At 30.5% G+C, this 16,122-nt stretch overlaps 2 protein-coding genes across 3 annotated transcripts; both read right to left on the bottom strand.

The window, feature by feature from the left end:
• Positions 1 to 500: 500 nt before the first annotated feature.
• Positions 501 to 6,561, bottom strand: LOC133797239 (diacylglycerol O-acyltransferase 1B). 2 transcript variants are annotated; one of them, XM_062235078.1, is made up of 16 exons: positions 5,861 to 6,557; positions 5,298 to 5,378; positions 5,027 to 5,100; positions 4,820 to 4,895; positions 4,541 to 4,608; positions 4,189 to 4,312; positions 3,996 to 4,094; positions 3,695 to 3,796; positions 3,467 to 3,603; positions 3,185 to 3,266; positions 3,042 to 3,062; positions 2,696 to 2,758; positions 2,363 to 2,410; positions 1,712 to 1,774; positions 1,494 to 1,547; positions 501 to 1,144 (listed from the first exon to the last, which is right to left on the bottom strand). In XM_062235078.1, exons 1-16 carry the CDS (start codon positions 6,314 to 6,316, stop codon positions 1,040 to 1,042), a joined length of 1,653 nt encoding a protein of 550 aa, XP_062091062.1. In that variant the 5' UTR covers positions 6,317 to 6,557; the 3' UTR covers positions 501 to 1,039. The 2 variants fall into 2 exon arrangements, with proteins under 2 accessions (XP_062091062.1, XP_062091063.1); XM_062235079.1 differs by lacking the exon at positions 2,363 to 2,410 and having other exon boundaries at positions 5,861 to 6,561.
• Positions 6,562 to 12,883: 6,322 nt separating this feature from the next.
• Positions 12,884 to 15,877, bottom strand: LOC133797242 (eukaryotic initiation factor 4A-10-like). Its single transcript, XM_062235083.1, has 5 exons — positions 15,710 to 15,877; positions 14,891 to 14,960; positions 14,667 to 14,770; positions 14,001 to 14,431; positions 12,884 to 13,665 (listed from the first exon to the last, which is right to left on the bottom strand). Exons 2-5 carry the CDS (start codon positions 14,956 to 14,958, stop codon positions 13,030 to 13,032), a joined length of 1,239 nt encoding a protein of 412 aa, XP_062091067.1. The 5' UTR covers positions 14,959 to 14,960; positions 15,710 to 15,877; the 3' UTR covers positions 12,884 to 13,029.
• Between the last annotated feature and the right edge of the window lie 245 nt (positions 15,878 to 16,122).

A 16,122-nucleotide genomic window follows, 5' to 3' on the forward strand; every position in this document is an offset into this window, starting at 1 on the left:
ACTTGACTTCACTCTTTGTGGAATAGAATACTTGTTAATAATAATAATAATAATTTACCGTGACATTTAAGAAAAGAGACAATTTAACTATTTAAGATAAGAGAACATGGGGGACAAGCTTGTAGATATGTTTATAAAGTAAAAGTTGATATGGACTATATATGAAGAGTGAGTAGTTTGAGCTCTCAATCCTTTTTTCTTTCTCTTTCAAAGATCAAGATATTGCACAAAAAATTCACACCACCGTCTGATTAATGTGGGGATTAATAAACAAGAGCGGTAAAGTTGACTATGGACCTACTTGACATGGTAGTCAAAAAAGTTAGTATTAGACTATTAGGCTCTCTTTTTCAGCCTTTGATTGCGGAGGAGTGGGAGTGCATCAACTCTGGTTTGGAGTATTATCTAAATACGCCATGTTCAAACGTGCTAAATTGAGTTGACAAAACCATCTCTGATTAGATTGCAAGATGAGTGAAAACAGAAAGGCATTGCCGAAATGGGTTCAAAAAGAAAAAGCTCTTAAAAGCTACGCCAGTAATAATGAATAAAAAAAATTGTGATGTATTTTTGCCGTGAATTTGTATCACCCAAAGAATAATAAACGATTGATCATCGGGGTCTCTTGGTCTTGGAGTAACTGAGTAACCATGGATTCTATTGACCAAGTATTGATGATCCTGAAACGTTTACAAATTACAAGCTTTCTCCACAATAGTCAATTTTTTTTTTAGATCTCCACAATAGTCAATTAGACCCATCAAGTATTAAACTGAGCTCTACAAATTGTGGTGCTTTTCACTCTCAATGCGTTGTATGTGTAGTTATATGGATCAAGTAGGAATCCACTCTAGGGGGGGCATGATGAGGAAGACTCTGCGGAAGCTGCTTCATAAGTGGTCATGTAATTCAATTAGAAGACTCTGCCACATGAGTTGAATTGCCCTGAAGAATCATGGAGTTTTAGGCAAGTCAATGACAACTTTCGGTTTTGAGTGCGATCTAAACTACAGTCAGATATGGAGAAGAGTTTCATGGTTTATTCATTTTTCCCTTTTCGGTTCATGACATCGTGGTAATATAGGAGCACGCACATCGGTTGCCCAAGAATGCAGAAAATGAACCAGAATATCATATTTCCCACCTGAAAATAAAGTTAAAACAAACTTGTCAAGACCAAGGGTTGGAAACTTGGAATTTAAGTAGTAAATCAATAAAGAACTACACTATTCAGTGGTAGACAGATAGACTAGAGTAATGGTTACTGTCAACGTGGTTTTTCTTGGAACAAATATATGCAACAGTTGTGCAATGGGCAGTTATGTTTATGTATCAAGGACTGCACAGATATTGCTTGGAAATAATTTCAAGCAGTGATTGCTTATAAATTGCCATAACTGTATCCAAGATAAATTATCGCAGAGTGGCTCTAAAATCAGTTTAAATTGTAAATAGGAATACACTTAAATGCATCCTCGGATAAATAAACTTACCATTGAGTTTCTGAACTTATTTTGCAGGTAATTTGTAATCAATACCAAGGGAACCTGGGTAAAAAGTAACATCATTAGATCTTACATTTACACCTCTTATTTGCAACACAAGGGGCAGAACTTGAAGACTAAAATAGAATGAATATTTGATAGCGGCTAAAGTGTGGAAGAATTTTATAGGAAAAAAAATGCCTGCAAAATGGAAGTACTTTTTTTACCTGAAACATAATTCCAATGAACGCCCATAACTTGAAAATGTGACAAGGAACTGCAATACATAACTGAGGACAGATAAAACAATAATCACATGCCACCATCAGTAAATTAATGAAGTTGAAGGACTAGGGATGTGACTTATGAGGAATAAAAGAAATGAAAAAAATAAAATAATTTGCAGAAGTTCAAATTTTACAGCTCTTAGGCATATTTTCAGTCTCTCCATTACATAACTCCCTTTCCCAAAAGGGTGAAAAAAAAGGCAAAAAAACTAAAGCATCCTTTTACTGCTAGAAGATCATTTATAAGAACAAAATCAGAGTATGATGCAAAACAAATTACACCAAAATATTACACTTATGCGGCAAAAAAAATTCAACCAATCATATTTATTTAAGAAGGGTTCCACCAGGTAAAAGTAAATTGCTACATAAATGTGTGTAATGTTTGAGTGTAATTTGTGTATCTATATATCATTACTCTATGTGGAATCCAGGCATGACTCACTGAGCAAACAAAATACGTCTGAATAAAAGTAAATAAACAATAACCATCTTGTACAATAACTAGACAAATCAAAACAAGAGATCATAATGAGTGAAAGAAAGATTATTATTTAGTGATAAAGAAATTGCAGAAAGAAAGTTTTATACCTCGTGAAAAACAGCAGAAACTAGGAAAGCAATCAAAATGGCAACTCCCTGAATTCAAAATAAGGGAAAATTAAATTCAGTAAGCATAGCAACCACCACTGGAAATCTCAATAAAAAGTTCAACTGGTAAACATATATGGCAACTGAGGAGGCACTCAATACTAGATGGAAAGTTACTAATTTGCACAGGAAGCAATCACATATGATGCATATTACTTGAATTTCAACTATCAAGTACTCTTTGCAAGACCAGAAAAAACAATTAAACATGTTTGTCAATGCCAAGTTAGATTTTCAAGCACTTAAATTTGAGACAGGAGAAATATAAATTACCTTTGGTATTCCTTTGTTCAAGCATGGTAAATAGATATGGCGAACCATCCATTTATGAACAGGCTGAAACAAAGATTCCCAGTAAGAAATGCAAACCAAGGCATAATCAATAGATAGTCAGATTTCACCCAAAAAAAAAAAAAAACTTCAACAATATAGACTATTTCACCATTTTCATATCAACCACAATGCTAGAACAATGGAATCAATTAGGCAAATGATCTATCACAGTGGCAATATTTAAAATAAAAAAGAAAAAATAAATAAAGCAATAAAAACAGAACTTGAATATGATAAATTTTAATACAATGTGAATATAAATACTTAATTTGAATAAGACACGTACCATATTCCACATTCTCCAATACTGGTAATAGTCATAGTACCAAGGGAGACATGCAAAAAATACAAACAGTTAAAGCTTATCTGCAGCATGGGCTGCTAGAATAAAACATAACAAAAAGCATTAGTCATAGTCATAGAAGCTACCTCCTCCACTGTTTTTGCATTCCACCAATCCTTGTAGAATTCTCTATCACCAAAGCGAAGAAGTTCAGCTAGTATGTTTAACCTACATTTGCACTCTGTAGGTAAGTGAAAGTGCTTCTAAAGACGGATTTTCTTTGAAAAAATATTAGCTTATTGCACTATCAATAAGTTTGTCTGAGTTCCAAAATAAGCCACAACCCAACACACATAAACACATACAAGTATAAAAGAGGGCAAGAAATAGAATAAAAGGGTCTGCTAAAGCAAAAAGTGTGAACATACCAGAGGTGAAAAAAACAATAGAACATGCAGAGCCACACATATAAATTTGGAACTGAAAGCTTTAAAATCCTTTCAATGGCATACAACAGGTCCCCCTTCAGTGGATGCTGGGAGTTCTTCACAATAGGATTAATGTACTGGAGAAACAACAGTTAGTATATCTATACATATAACAACGGTTTTTTAAAAAAATAAGAGAGAGAAGAAAAATAAAAAACCCTCAGTTACCTGTTCAATGATAAATCCCATAACTCCTGTAAAAATGATCAATTTGACAAGTTGACGAAAGACCCAACCCTTTCGAATGTATGCTGTACGAGGATAGCTTGGCTGTAAAGAAAATGCATCATATAAAACCAATTCAATTAGAAACAAAAATTATTAACAAGTATTACAAAATACTAATACAGAAAAACTCGTCAAATAATTCAATCTTCACATATCTATTTTAGAAACTAATATGTAAATAATAATAAAAAATCATCAAGATGGAAGACCCCCCTCTAATAATGAGATTAAATTCCAATACCTGGTAACATAATGTTGGAGCAACCATGAAATATGCCAAGCTTTTGAGGCTAACATTGTAATTGTAATCTACATTCAAAGAACTTAGTAGAACTTCTCCCTGTATAAACAAAATTATTCTTTTCTTCAGCCTTTTGTTTTCAGTAATATACAAGTAGGAAAATTTCTTTTAGCTCAAATTATGGATTGAATACCTTTTCAATTAATCTGGAAAGTGCTCTCATATCATAATTTGAATGCGCATAAGAGACCAGCTTTAACCACACAATACAGGCCAACATTATCAGCGCATAACCAGAAAGTACAGCTGAATCACACCTGCATTTCATTGATTCAATAAAGTATTTTCACTATCGTCCCTGTCTTGTAAAATCTCTATGTAAAACATGTAATTAATTAAATGTACTGACTTATTCTTTCCAGTAATCCACTACAGATAATCTCCGGAAGGGGTACATAATACATGGACAAACTCTAACAGAAGGTTTAAATACTAGAGAATGAAAGGTGTAATCACATTCAACATACAAGCAAGAATTAACTGACCTGAGAATAACAAAAACTGGACACAGAATTGCTGTGGTGCTAATAATCACATGAAGAAAAACAACAACCTGTAATATTAAAATACACAATCAAATTTAAACATATCTTGGAAACTAAAAAAGTAGTGCGTAGAAACGATAGATATGGCACTAACATTGAATATCTAGTCCTTTCCTTTTCTGTTTCTTTCAAAGCAAAATTCTATTATTAAAGTCCAATTGACAAGATAAAGAATTGTGTGCAGAAATTTTATCAAAGTAGTTAGAACTGATCACTCACAGGCTCATTTATGTACTTTTTCTGAACGAGCTTCTCAACTGTATAAGCGGCAAGCGGGAACAGTGGAAGAGTAAGACTGCATATAACAGAAATGCAGAAAAACATCGGGTCAAATGATACTAAACTAAACTAAAAGCCCTGAGTCATTAACATTAATTATATAATTCTCGACCCAAAAGCCAAAGGCAAATGTCATGAAATTAGTACCAACACATAAAAAGGGGCCAATCGCGCCACGATGTTGAACTAAACCAAAAGCCAGATTTGATTAACCAACCATACTGCAACAACAATTAGAAGACGTGCACATAAATGTAGTTAGGCCTAAGTTCACATGTTTTAGCAAAGAAATCACAGTCCAAAATCAATAAAGTTATTCCAACGAGAAATAAGCCTGCATAGACCTTTACAATTAGGAAAGTCACGTTGACATATTTTAGTCGTCATATAACTGTACAAGTGAAATATGGAGACAAACCTTCATCAAATTCTCAATAATGAGTCTACTGTTCACAGCAACAAGTACTACTATACAAAGGTTGAAAAGACCAGCATGGCTCTGCCAAAAAATTAACATAATAAGTCAGCAATCCCTCCATCCAAATTCAACAGAATGCAAACTAGTAATGCTTAAGAAACTCATTTTCCATAGCAGCATCGCTGAACTCGTTGAACTTAACGCTTCTTAACTCATTTTTTAACATTAAAAAAAACTCATTATTTAATAAAAACACCATGCAACTACTAATTTGTATTTACAAAACCCAACACACAGAAGTTTATATAGAACATGCATTCGTAACATTTTGGCGAAATCATTCATTCATTCATGCATTTATTTGTACCACCATCAAAATATAAACGTGAAATAAAATTAAAACAACTATACTCGAATGGTAGTAAGTCTTCCCCCTAAACCCCAAGAATTCAAATTCTCCCCCATTCAATCTAACTTCTATGAATTTTTAGAATTCAAGTTTGACGAAACTTCTTCTCTAATGACAGTCTTTTATTCGGGGGGGAAAAATAACAAAGTGAAACCTGTCTGAAGATGGCATCGGAGCTCAAAGGGCTCTCCTTAACTCTACGATGAGCCGGAGCCGACGGCCGGTAAGCGAATTTCATAGCCGAGAAGTCAAGTCCTTGATCCTCACCATTGCGAACCTTTTCCGGGCTCTCCTTCGTATCAGTGGCGTCCTTGGCCAAGTCCACGGGGCCATCGACGGCGGGAATCCGATCCCCGTCGTTGTCGCTGACGCGCCCGACGGAAGAGACATCACTAGCCGAGTCAGCAACCAAGTCCTTAAGCGAATTATCGGTGTCGAGAGGAAGAGGAGAGCTGGTACCGGAACTAGAATTGGATGGAGCTCCTGTAACGCCGGCGTTAGGCCTCCTCCGAATCGAGGAGACGTTGAGATCTGAAACGGTGTTGTGATTAGTGGCCATGGAGGTGGTAACCGTGGTACCTACGCTTTCAGGCGAATCTGAAATCGCCATTAAAAGCAGAGCACCAAAAGCTTAAAAGATAAGATACAGAGAGTTTTGATTGGAAAGTGCAGAGCGAAAATAATCATCAAAAGAAATCCTCCATTGACAACCAAAACAGTTTAATTCGTTTAAAGGAAACCCAGAGAAATATCTTGCGAGTGGCGGTGAATCTATATAAAAATATATTGTGTATATTGTATAACCTCTTTATATATATATAGAGAGAGAGAGAGAGAGAGAGAGAGAGAGAGAGAGTATGTTAAGAACGGGAGAGACAGAATGTGGAGGTGAGGTGGGCCTTGGCTCATTGGCTGGAGACAGAAACCGTGTGTGACCGTTAGGCTATTGGCTATAGCCTCTAACTCAGACTATTATATTTGTATGTAAGGTAAATAATTTTGTATTAATTGATAAATAACATATAAAACGTTGTATATAGGTATAGTAAAGGGTAAGTAACAAAATCTGCCATTTTTTGTTTTGGTGTAGGTAAGGTATCTAACAAAATCTATTTACCATTTAACATATTATTTCTAAATCACAGTTTAAATGTTAAAATTATTTAATTAGAAAAGTGGCCGAATATTCTCACTTCATTAATTCTCTGAGAAGTTTAGACAAAGAAATTGATATATGTTAATCAAACATAAAAATTTTAGAACAACTGTAAAAATGTATTTAAACTGAAGGCAACAAGAACTATCCGTGATAATACTAATACTTCAATTTGGAAAATCATTAAAGTACATGCATCACAAAAATAACCAAACCTAAGAATAGAACTATATAAAATTTTCTATGTAATTGAATTCTAAACTGTTTAGAGAAAATGCCTAATATTCTCCGTTTAAATTATATGGTTGGGTGTTTTTTTTTTTGAAAAAAATAGTTAATTAACCTTAGTACTAAAATATAAGATGGTCGACATTAAATTTAATGTTATTTTAGTTGATTAAATATGATGTTGACTTCATAACAAATATATAATTATTAAACTCAAAAGGGCCGCATACCCACGTAATAACAGCTTAAATACATGTTTATATATTTTTTTATTACGTGTTTTGTCTCATTACTTATTTGGATATTGTATTTTGATAAATTACTTTTTGGATCCTATGTTTTATAAAATGATTAAAATAGAACTCTAAACTTAATTTTGGTCAATGTTTTCTCAACTAAAATCACAAATAATTTACCAAACTAACAATTCAGAATAAAAATAAAAGCATTCTACTTAAAAAATTTGTTGTTATATTCAATTTTTTCTTCATCAAAATTGAGTTTAGAATTCTATTTTAATTATTTTATAAAACATAGAGTCCAAAAAATAATTTGTCAAAATACAAAATCCATATAGATAATTAGACAAAATACAAAAACCAAACAAATATAAACCCGTAAATATATTTAATAATTTTGATTGGTTGAGATTACATCATTGCCATGTATCGGACATATTGATACACCATGCTTCCACCGACCGACTTATCCCCACGCTTGCATCTTCTATTAGATTAGGATTCGGATTGGGATGAAATTTCTATTTTCTTGGTTTGGAATGGAAAACTAGTAAGATAAATTTATATCTCTTCTATATAAAATATGTGTGCATAAATTTTTGGTTTTAATAAATTTTTTTATTAATTTTAATAAAATATTCTAAATATCTAAAAAAATTATACTTTTTAAATTAATTAAAAATAAATATTTATTAATATAAATTCAAATATTATAAAATATTATTCGATAATTATTAATTGTATTAATATAAATTTAAATGTTATAAAATATTATTATAATAATATATTATAATATGTTATATATTATTATAATAATATTTAATACAAAATTAAATATTTAATAATTATATTAAGGGAATATACTTATTTGGTACCCTATGTTTTTGCAAAATATCATTTTGGTACCCTCTGTTTTCAATAATGCTCATATGGTACCCTGTATTTTAAAATCGTACATATTTGGTACCCTAAACTCATATTTGATGGATAAAATTTTGTCAATATGATCAAACATCATTAGTTATATGTAATTATGTAATTAAATTTAAATTTGTAACTTACATAATTGACAGCAATTTGATTAAATTGACAAAATTTTATGTATCAAATCTGAGTATAGGGTATCAAATATGTACGATTTTAAAATACAGGGTACCATATGAGCATTATTGAAAACAGAGGATACTAAAATGATACTTTGCAAAAACATAAAGTACCAAATGAGTATATTCCCTTATATTAATATAAATTCATATGTTATATAATATTATTATTACAATAATATATAATACATAATAAGTATATTATGTTACATCCAAATTTTGAGATTAAATAAATAGCCTCAAAATGTAGGTTCGCAAAGAATAAGCTCGGGATTGACAAGTATTAGCGTACAATTGTACAAATTGTCAAAAGGTTCAAGATCTGCTATTAGTGCTCGAGCATGAGTTGCAAGTGACAATTGGAATGATAAGTTCAAGGCTATGAGTGATCTCGAAAGCACGTTTAAGCAACGTTCAAGCTCGATGACGCGTTTACCACATGGAAAAGCTCTTAGGAAATCCCTATTCCTTTGGGATTAGTTAAGACCATGTGTCAAATCACTAATTTTATGGGATCTTTATTTTAATGCATTTATAGTTGTATTATTATGGTTGTTCAAATATTTATTTGAATTTAAATACTTGATTGTAACTTCCTTAAATTAGGGGAAGATATTATTGTAATCAGGTCTATAAATAGCTTAGATCTGATCATTTGTACTATGAAGACTACTAAATTGCTTTCACTTGAAGCTTTTGCACAAAGTTCATGATAACAGTAACTCGTGGACGTAGGCAGATGATAACTGCTGAACCACGTTAAAAATCTCTTGTTTCTTCGTTTATTCGTAGTTAATTGTTTATTGCTCTACATAATTAAGTTGACGAAAAACAGCGTCAACACATTATATATAAGTGTCGTATGTGTATAAATAGTATGACTGTGTAACTAAATAATAAATTAGAATAACATTTGATCTTCAATCAAGAATAAAGAAGTTTCTTCTCCAATCATTAAGTGTTTGATTTCAATAATATCATGAATGTTTTGTACCTTAAATAAGGTAGTTCTAAAATGTTATCATATTATTTAAAAAAAAAAACATAAACAGTGTTTAAGTTAAATTTTTCTTTTAATATATTTATATCATTCTTTTATATATAATATTATTTATTTATTTAAAATTTGTATGATAATCATAAAAAATTAATAATTTTTTTAAATAAAATTAAGCAAACATGCATATTGCACGTTTGCTTAGTTTTATTTATAGAATTTATTAATTATTTTTATTAAATTTATGTTAATGTCATATAAATTTCAAATAAATATCCTATTTTAATTAAATAATTTATTTCTAGTTTTTGAATTTGGGAGTGATAACAAGAGATTATATATTATATGTTTGATGTAATACTAAATATTATACGTGAATTTTAAATTTAAGTTTCTTGCTAGTTTTTTTTAAAAAGTAATTTATTGCTAATTGACAGATTATATTATATATTTAATATGATATTATTATAATAAGTAAGTTTAAGTTTAATGAAATTTGATTTTAAGTTATAAAATTTATGATTTTATTATTTTTAAATAATTATTATGGTAAAATATCTAAAAAATATTATATTTTAATTTGTTTAATTATTTATTATTTTTAAATTATTATTATTATTATAAAATATCTCAAAAATATCTTATTTTAATTATTTATTTTATTTATGTTTAAATGTTTACAAACTGCCGTTAAGTATATGAATATTTTGTTAAATATAAAAATATTCCGTTAAAATTAACATTAAAAGAATAAAAAATCGTTAAAACCAAGAATTTCCGTTATATACACACTTATTATATAGAAGAGATATATATATATATATATATTGATTAATCAATAAAAACTTATAATTGTTTTAGCATTACTTTGGGATTATAAAGCATAAGGTTGTGTTTGAATGAGATTGGAGTGGATAATTTTTATCATGTACTTTTGTTATGAAATTAGAGAGGATATTGTAAAAATTAATCAAACATTCAAAACAATCCCCTTTATTTGGGATAATTTAATCACATTGAAAAAATTGAGATTATTTTATCTTATCCAAACTCTATCTCCATAAAAAAATCATCATTTAGTATTCAACTTGTTTTCTTCTAATTTGTTGTTGACAAATACGCAACCCATTTATTCTTTTGTATTTTTTCTTGAAATATTTGTAATCATATCCATTCATATTATTAAAAAAATATAAACTATTGCGTTATAATATAGTATATTGTGACAAAATTTCAAACTTTTAGATTATATAAAGTAGAAGTAAAGTTGTATATAAAATTGTACTAAAATAATAAATAAAAATTTGACACTACTAAAATAATAGTGTAGTGATTAGGACGTTTGTCAATAGTTTTTTCTACCTATTAATAATTCAATTTAACATTATTAATCAATTGGACTAATTCACATATGCTTTTTTGTTTTTTTAGAAAAATCTTTATTTATGATGGAGAAACTACGAATTTAAAAGATATTTTATTTATTTTTAATAATATTGGTATTATTGCGAATGAAAGATATATATGAGATTTGTAAAATAAATAATAATATGTGTACCAAAAATTTGCATCTAAACATTACATACAATGACGTGGCAGTGCTTTTTAAAAAAGTAGGTTCCAGTTTTAATAAATGTAATTAGCTAAGCTGATCTTCTACATCACTGTGTGTAAAATTTATGTGTATATTTTGTATGCACGTATCATTACTATTATAAAATAAACCACAACTTTTAATATCCTAAATATGGCTCAAATAGGCAAAGATAGATTTTGTCAGAGTTGTACAAAATGTATTTGAAAAATTGAGACATAGAAAATATCATGTGATGGGTTGTTTCCAAAAAATAAAAGAAGAATTAATTTTAGAACTGCAAAAACATATTTCCTTAATTATGAATTAAGAATGTAATGTGACATTAATAGAAACATTGGGGTGCAAATGAAATGGTTAATAATTCAAATGCGTCACTTTTTTATGGAGTTTTAGTTTTTTCACCTTGTTTGAGTATGGGTTTCTTTCAGCTTGTGTTGACTATGCTTTTTTATCTTGATTTAATATATTACACACGAAAAATAAATTAAAGACGGCTACATTTTGTAGAGAAATACTTGTAGTGGTTTATTCAAAAAATGACAAAAACAAGTCATAGAAAAGTAACTATAATAGTGACTTATTTAATTTTATTGTAAAAATCTTTTTTTTCCTCAAACTAACACTATTTGTGAGTGCGTATTTTGTGCATTCACTCATGACTCTTTTATTGTAGATCTCTTTCTTAGTTTTTTATATCGAAAAAAAAAATTCCAAGCAACATGTTTCCTCATAAGTTGCAACATGTCGCACAATACCCACAAAACTCAGGAGTTGATCAGTTTTCATGCGTTTTTCACACCAATTCAAAGGAGGATCAATAAGGAAATTTTTGTTGATTAGGGCACAACCAAAAGACAAAAAGAAAAAGAGACACAATTTGAACAGTGAGAAATACAATTGAGATAATTAAATAACAAATTTCAAGAGTTTTCAATGTTCTTCTACATCTTTGTTCTTCTACATGTATTTCTTTTAGATTATTTGATATTATTAAGTTTATGAACCACATCATAATTAATTAATTATTAATTACAAGAGTTTAAATGGAACTCTTATTATAAATTTTTTTATTATACGACTTAGTAAGAAGTTAATATGAGAATTATTACTTAATAGAAGAACATTTAAATAATTCGACCGCACATAAAAGAATAACAAGCATTTATCTAATTAACGAATGGGGAAATATCATGCCACATCATCTAAAAATAATGAATTTAAAAAATAATATAAATGAAATTGAAACATTCCCGAAATCACCAATTATCCATTTTTTTGAGTTTTGAAAAGTAACATTTTAATTACTTATAATAGTAATAAATTAACAATTTGTTACTTTTTCACAAAAAATAAATAAATTCTTAGAACATATTATTTCATATACATTTAAATAATAAGTATTTTTTTAGGTTATTTTACATATTTTTATCTTTATCTTCAAACTTATTTTAAAAACTAATAAATTACACTAAAATATAACAAATTATTATATATCTTATCATCAAAAATTATTTTTAATTTACTACATAGTAACTTTTTTATTAAAAAGTTTTTAATTCACTTTTTATTACTAATGTAATTTACATATAAATAATACTATTTTTTTTAAACAAAAAATAAACTTACAAATTAATTTCGCATTATTATAAAAATACACATTTTGCTTTTTCTTATGAAATTTGTTTAGCCAAATAGTTATTTTTTAAAAGCAAAGTAGAAAAGAAACATTTTAGGTAACAAAATATAAAAGAAACTAAATTATTACTCTTAATTTCGGTCATCTACTCTTGAGCCCTTGAGCCCAAAACGACCATCGATGTTGCCAAAATTTTGTTTTAAGTTTTGAAGAAGAAGACGGAGAGAAATAGATAGATTTGAAGAAAGAAAAATAAAAACTTTGTTTTACATAATGGTTAGGAAAATAAAATAGGTGAAAAAACGTTCAATTAAAGTTTCAAGACTTGCCTAAACAAATTCCAAATTTCTCTACTAAAAATAACTCATTACAGGAGATCAGCAACATTTGAAGGCAGCTCCTCGATCAAAACATTATAGAACTTCTGGATGTCAGAGACCATCCTGTCATCGTCGGTTGTTATGAAGTTGATTGCCACACCTTTCCTTCCGAACCTTCCACTACGTCCAATACGATGGAGATAGTTCTCGGGCTGAGTTGGGAGATCATAGTTTATGACAAGTGAGACTTGTTGCACATCAATACCGCGAGCCAAGAGATCCGTAGTGATCAAAACACGGGAAGACCCAGATCGGAATTCACGCATAATAATGTCTCTGGTATTCTGGTCCATGTCTCCGTGGGTGGCAGACACTGTGTGGTCTCGGCTCCTCATCTTGTCAGTCAGCCAGTCTACCTTGCGTCGGGTGTTGACGAAAATGACACTCTGAGTAATGGCCAAGGTCTCGTAAAGATCACACAGGGTTTCAAATTTCCAATCCTCCTTGTCGACATTGACATAGAATTGCTTAATACCCTCAAGGGTAAGCTCATCACGCTTAACAAGAATCCTCACTGGATTGTTCATGAACTTCCTGGTGATCTCCAGAGCTTCAGGGGGCATCGTAGCAGAAAATACCCCAACCTGGATCTTGCTTGGGAGAAGCTGGAAAATGTCATAGATCTGAAAACAACAGAATAAAGAATGAACAACCGTACTCACATCATAAAAAGTATATTTTAGTAAAGGAACTAATACGGCTATGGTGTTTTTCTAATGAAAAGAGAAGTCACTAAGACATTGAAATAAACTGGCAGCCTACATAAGCTATCAATCCAAACAAACATCAAGAGTTGCAAAAAATTACTTGGCATGCACAAAACTATGCATATTTTCATTAATCTCATAATCTATTTTCAACCTCATTCAGAAGCCTTGAAAGAATTCACAGTAAGAAAATTACTTGTTAACCTAGATAAAATAAAGACATAAAAATAAATTATGGGTTGAAAGTTAACCTGATCTTTGAACCCTCTTGAAAGCATTTCATCAGCCTCATCCAAAACAAACATTTTTATGTAATCAGGACGAAGAGACTGTCTCCTCAGCATGTCAAAAACACGACCTGGAGTGCCAACGACAACATGAACCCCACTTGACAATATGCGCTGGTCTTCCCGAACACTTGTGCCACCAACACAGGCATGCACCTTCACACCAAGATAGTCTCCAAGAGCACGCATGACCTTCTCAATCTGTTGAGCAAGTTCACGAGTTGGTGCAAGCACCAAACCCTGGCATTCGGTCAAGTCATAGTCAAGCTGTTGCAAGACACCAGAGCAGAAAGTTGCTGTCTTTCCAGTTCCAGATTGAGCTTGTTGTATGACATCAAGACCCTTGCAGAAGGGAACAATTCCCCTTTGTTGAATAGCTGAGGGTTTTTCAAAACCTACAGTTATCATTCACAAGGTCAGAAACACAATGGCTATAATATGCGCTCAAAATTATTAATTTCATGTCATATAATAATGAAATATCAATCATGATACATAATTCCTGAAATAGAGCAGTTAGAAGTCAATCCAATCAGAAGGCAATTGAATCCCACTGTAATGTTCATCAACATATCATCAAGAAGATATTTAATTGAGCAAGAAAAAAAAAAAACAAAAAGCTATACAGACCATAAGCATAAATGCCCCTAAGAAGGTTCTCTTTCAAACCCATAGCATCAAAGCTATCGCAAACTTCGTCATATGATTTAAAGAAATCATCCTGTCCATCAAGTCTATAAAATAGATCCATACAACAAGAGAAACCAAATTAGAAAATCATTTCAACCACTTATAAAAGCAACCTTGTAACGCAAAATCAATAAAGTACAGTATTAAAGAGATGCAATTCTTACAACTCAGTCATCTTGGCATCATACTGACGTGCATCAAACTGTGATCCTTCTGGTGCTAATCCCGCCATGACTGATAAATGAGCAAGAATAATGAGTAGATGGTAAATCACTATCAAATATTTTGTATATGATAATAAATTCGCATAACTGAACCACAAAAAATAAAAATAAAAAGAGCATACAGAGAAAGGTGACAAAATGTAACAAAAAGAAAAGGTGAAATTTATAATCTGTTCCAAGAGTTTAGAAAACTAAGAAGCCTAATGATGCCACTCAGTAACTTAATTAATGGCAACCCGACCTGAAATCACAAACCTAAAAGAGTATTCATACACTAACTAATCAGAGTCTGATTAAGACTACTGCTTCAAATAAAATATATACATATATATATATATATATAAATTAAGAGTCTTACACTAGTAAAACTCCTGCAATCCCAATAACTATAACCCCGCATAGCGAAATTTTATCCTCAATAATTTAATTAAAAAAACACACAATTTAACTCCCAAATATCAATACATTAAAAACTAAATAGACCCTTAAAGCGAAAAATCAAATTTGTAAGCTAAAGGAGACACTGAAGCTGAAAGGCTAAAACTGAAACCCCCAAACCCTAAAGAGCGTAATTACAACATAATACAGGGGGTAGGAATACTGAACGAATGAGCTTTTAAACCTCCAATAACCTATCTACATATTTCAAGAGAATATGTGAGAAGATAGAATAAATCATGAAACAAAAAACATTACAAACTACAGATCGATTGAAAATAAAGAAAGAAAGAAAAAAAAAAGACGAAAGCTACTACGGACCTGAAGATAACGATGAAGAACTTGAACTAGTAAAAGTTGAACAAGCTAAGAGATAGAGAAGAGAGATCGAAAATAGCGGTTTAGGGTTTTTTTTCCCAAACTCCTCGGATCGACCTCGGAGTTGAGAAAAAAAAAAAGAGGTGGAGGAAGTGAGTGACTTGAGGGTTTTGAGAAGAGAAAGAAGAGGGTTATTAAATTGAATCTTTTCAAGTTTCCGAAACTACCCCTGGGTTGTAGAAACCGACTCGGCTCGAATTAGCACTTATCGAAATAGACCCGGAGGAGCCACGTGTTAGAATTTGTTTGGTGGAGCAATTCAATAAATAATTTTTGGGATAATTACATACGGTAATATAAAAAAAAATTTGTTTTATTTCTTCACCAATAAATTACAAAAATATGGTTTTCTTCAC

Source organism: Humulus lupulus, chromosome 8 (assembly GCF_963169125.1).
Source record: "Humulus lupulus chromosome 8, drHumLupu1.1, whole genome shotgun sequence".
In the NCBI taxonomy this organism is placed as follows: domain Eukaryota; kingdom Viridiplantae; phylum Streptophyta; class Magnoliopsida; order Rosales; family Cannabaceae; genus Humulus; species Humulus lupulus.

Excerpts from the sequence above, each read along its gene's own strand:
- LOC133797239 (XM_062235078.1), bottom strand. The coding sequence starts at position 6,316 with ATGGCGATTTCAGATTCGCCTGAAAGCGTAGGTACCACGGTTACCACC. Across the intron at positions 2,759-3,041 it reads ATTGGAGAATGTGGAATATG|CCTGTTCATAAATGGATGGT; the intron begins GTACGTGTCTTA and ends TCTTTGTTTCAG. Across the intron at positions 1,775-2,362 it reads TTTCTGCTGTTTTTCACGAG|TTATGTATTGCAGTTCCTTG; the intron begins GTATAAAACTTT and ends ATCTGTCCTCAG.
- LOC133797242 (XM_062235083.1), bottom strand. The coding sequence starts at position 14,958 with ATGGCGGGATTAGCACCAGAAGGATCACAGTTTGATGCACGTCAGTAT. Across the intron at positions 14,771-14,890 it reads GATGCCAAGATGACTGAGTT|ACTTGATGGACAGGATGATT; the intron begins GTAAGAATTGCA and ends TCTATTTTATAG. Across the intron at positions 14,432-14,666 it reads TAGGGGCATTTATGCTTATG|GTTTTGAAAAACCCTCAGCT; the intron begins GTCTGTATAGCT and ends TGATAACTGTAG.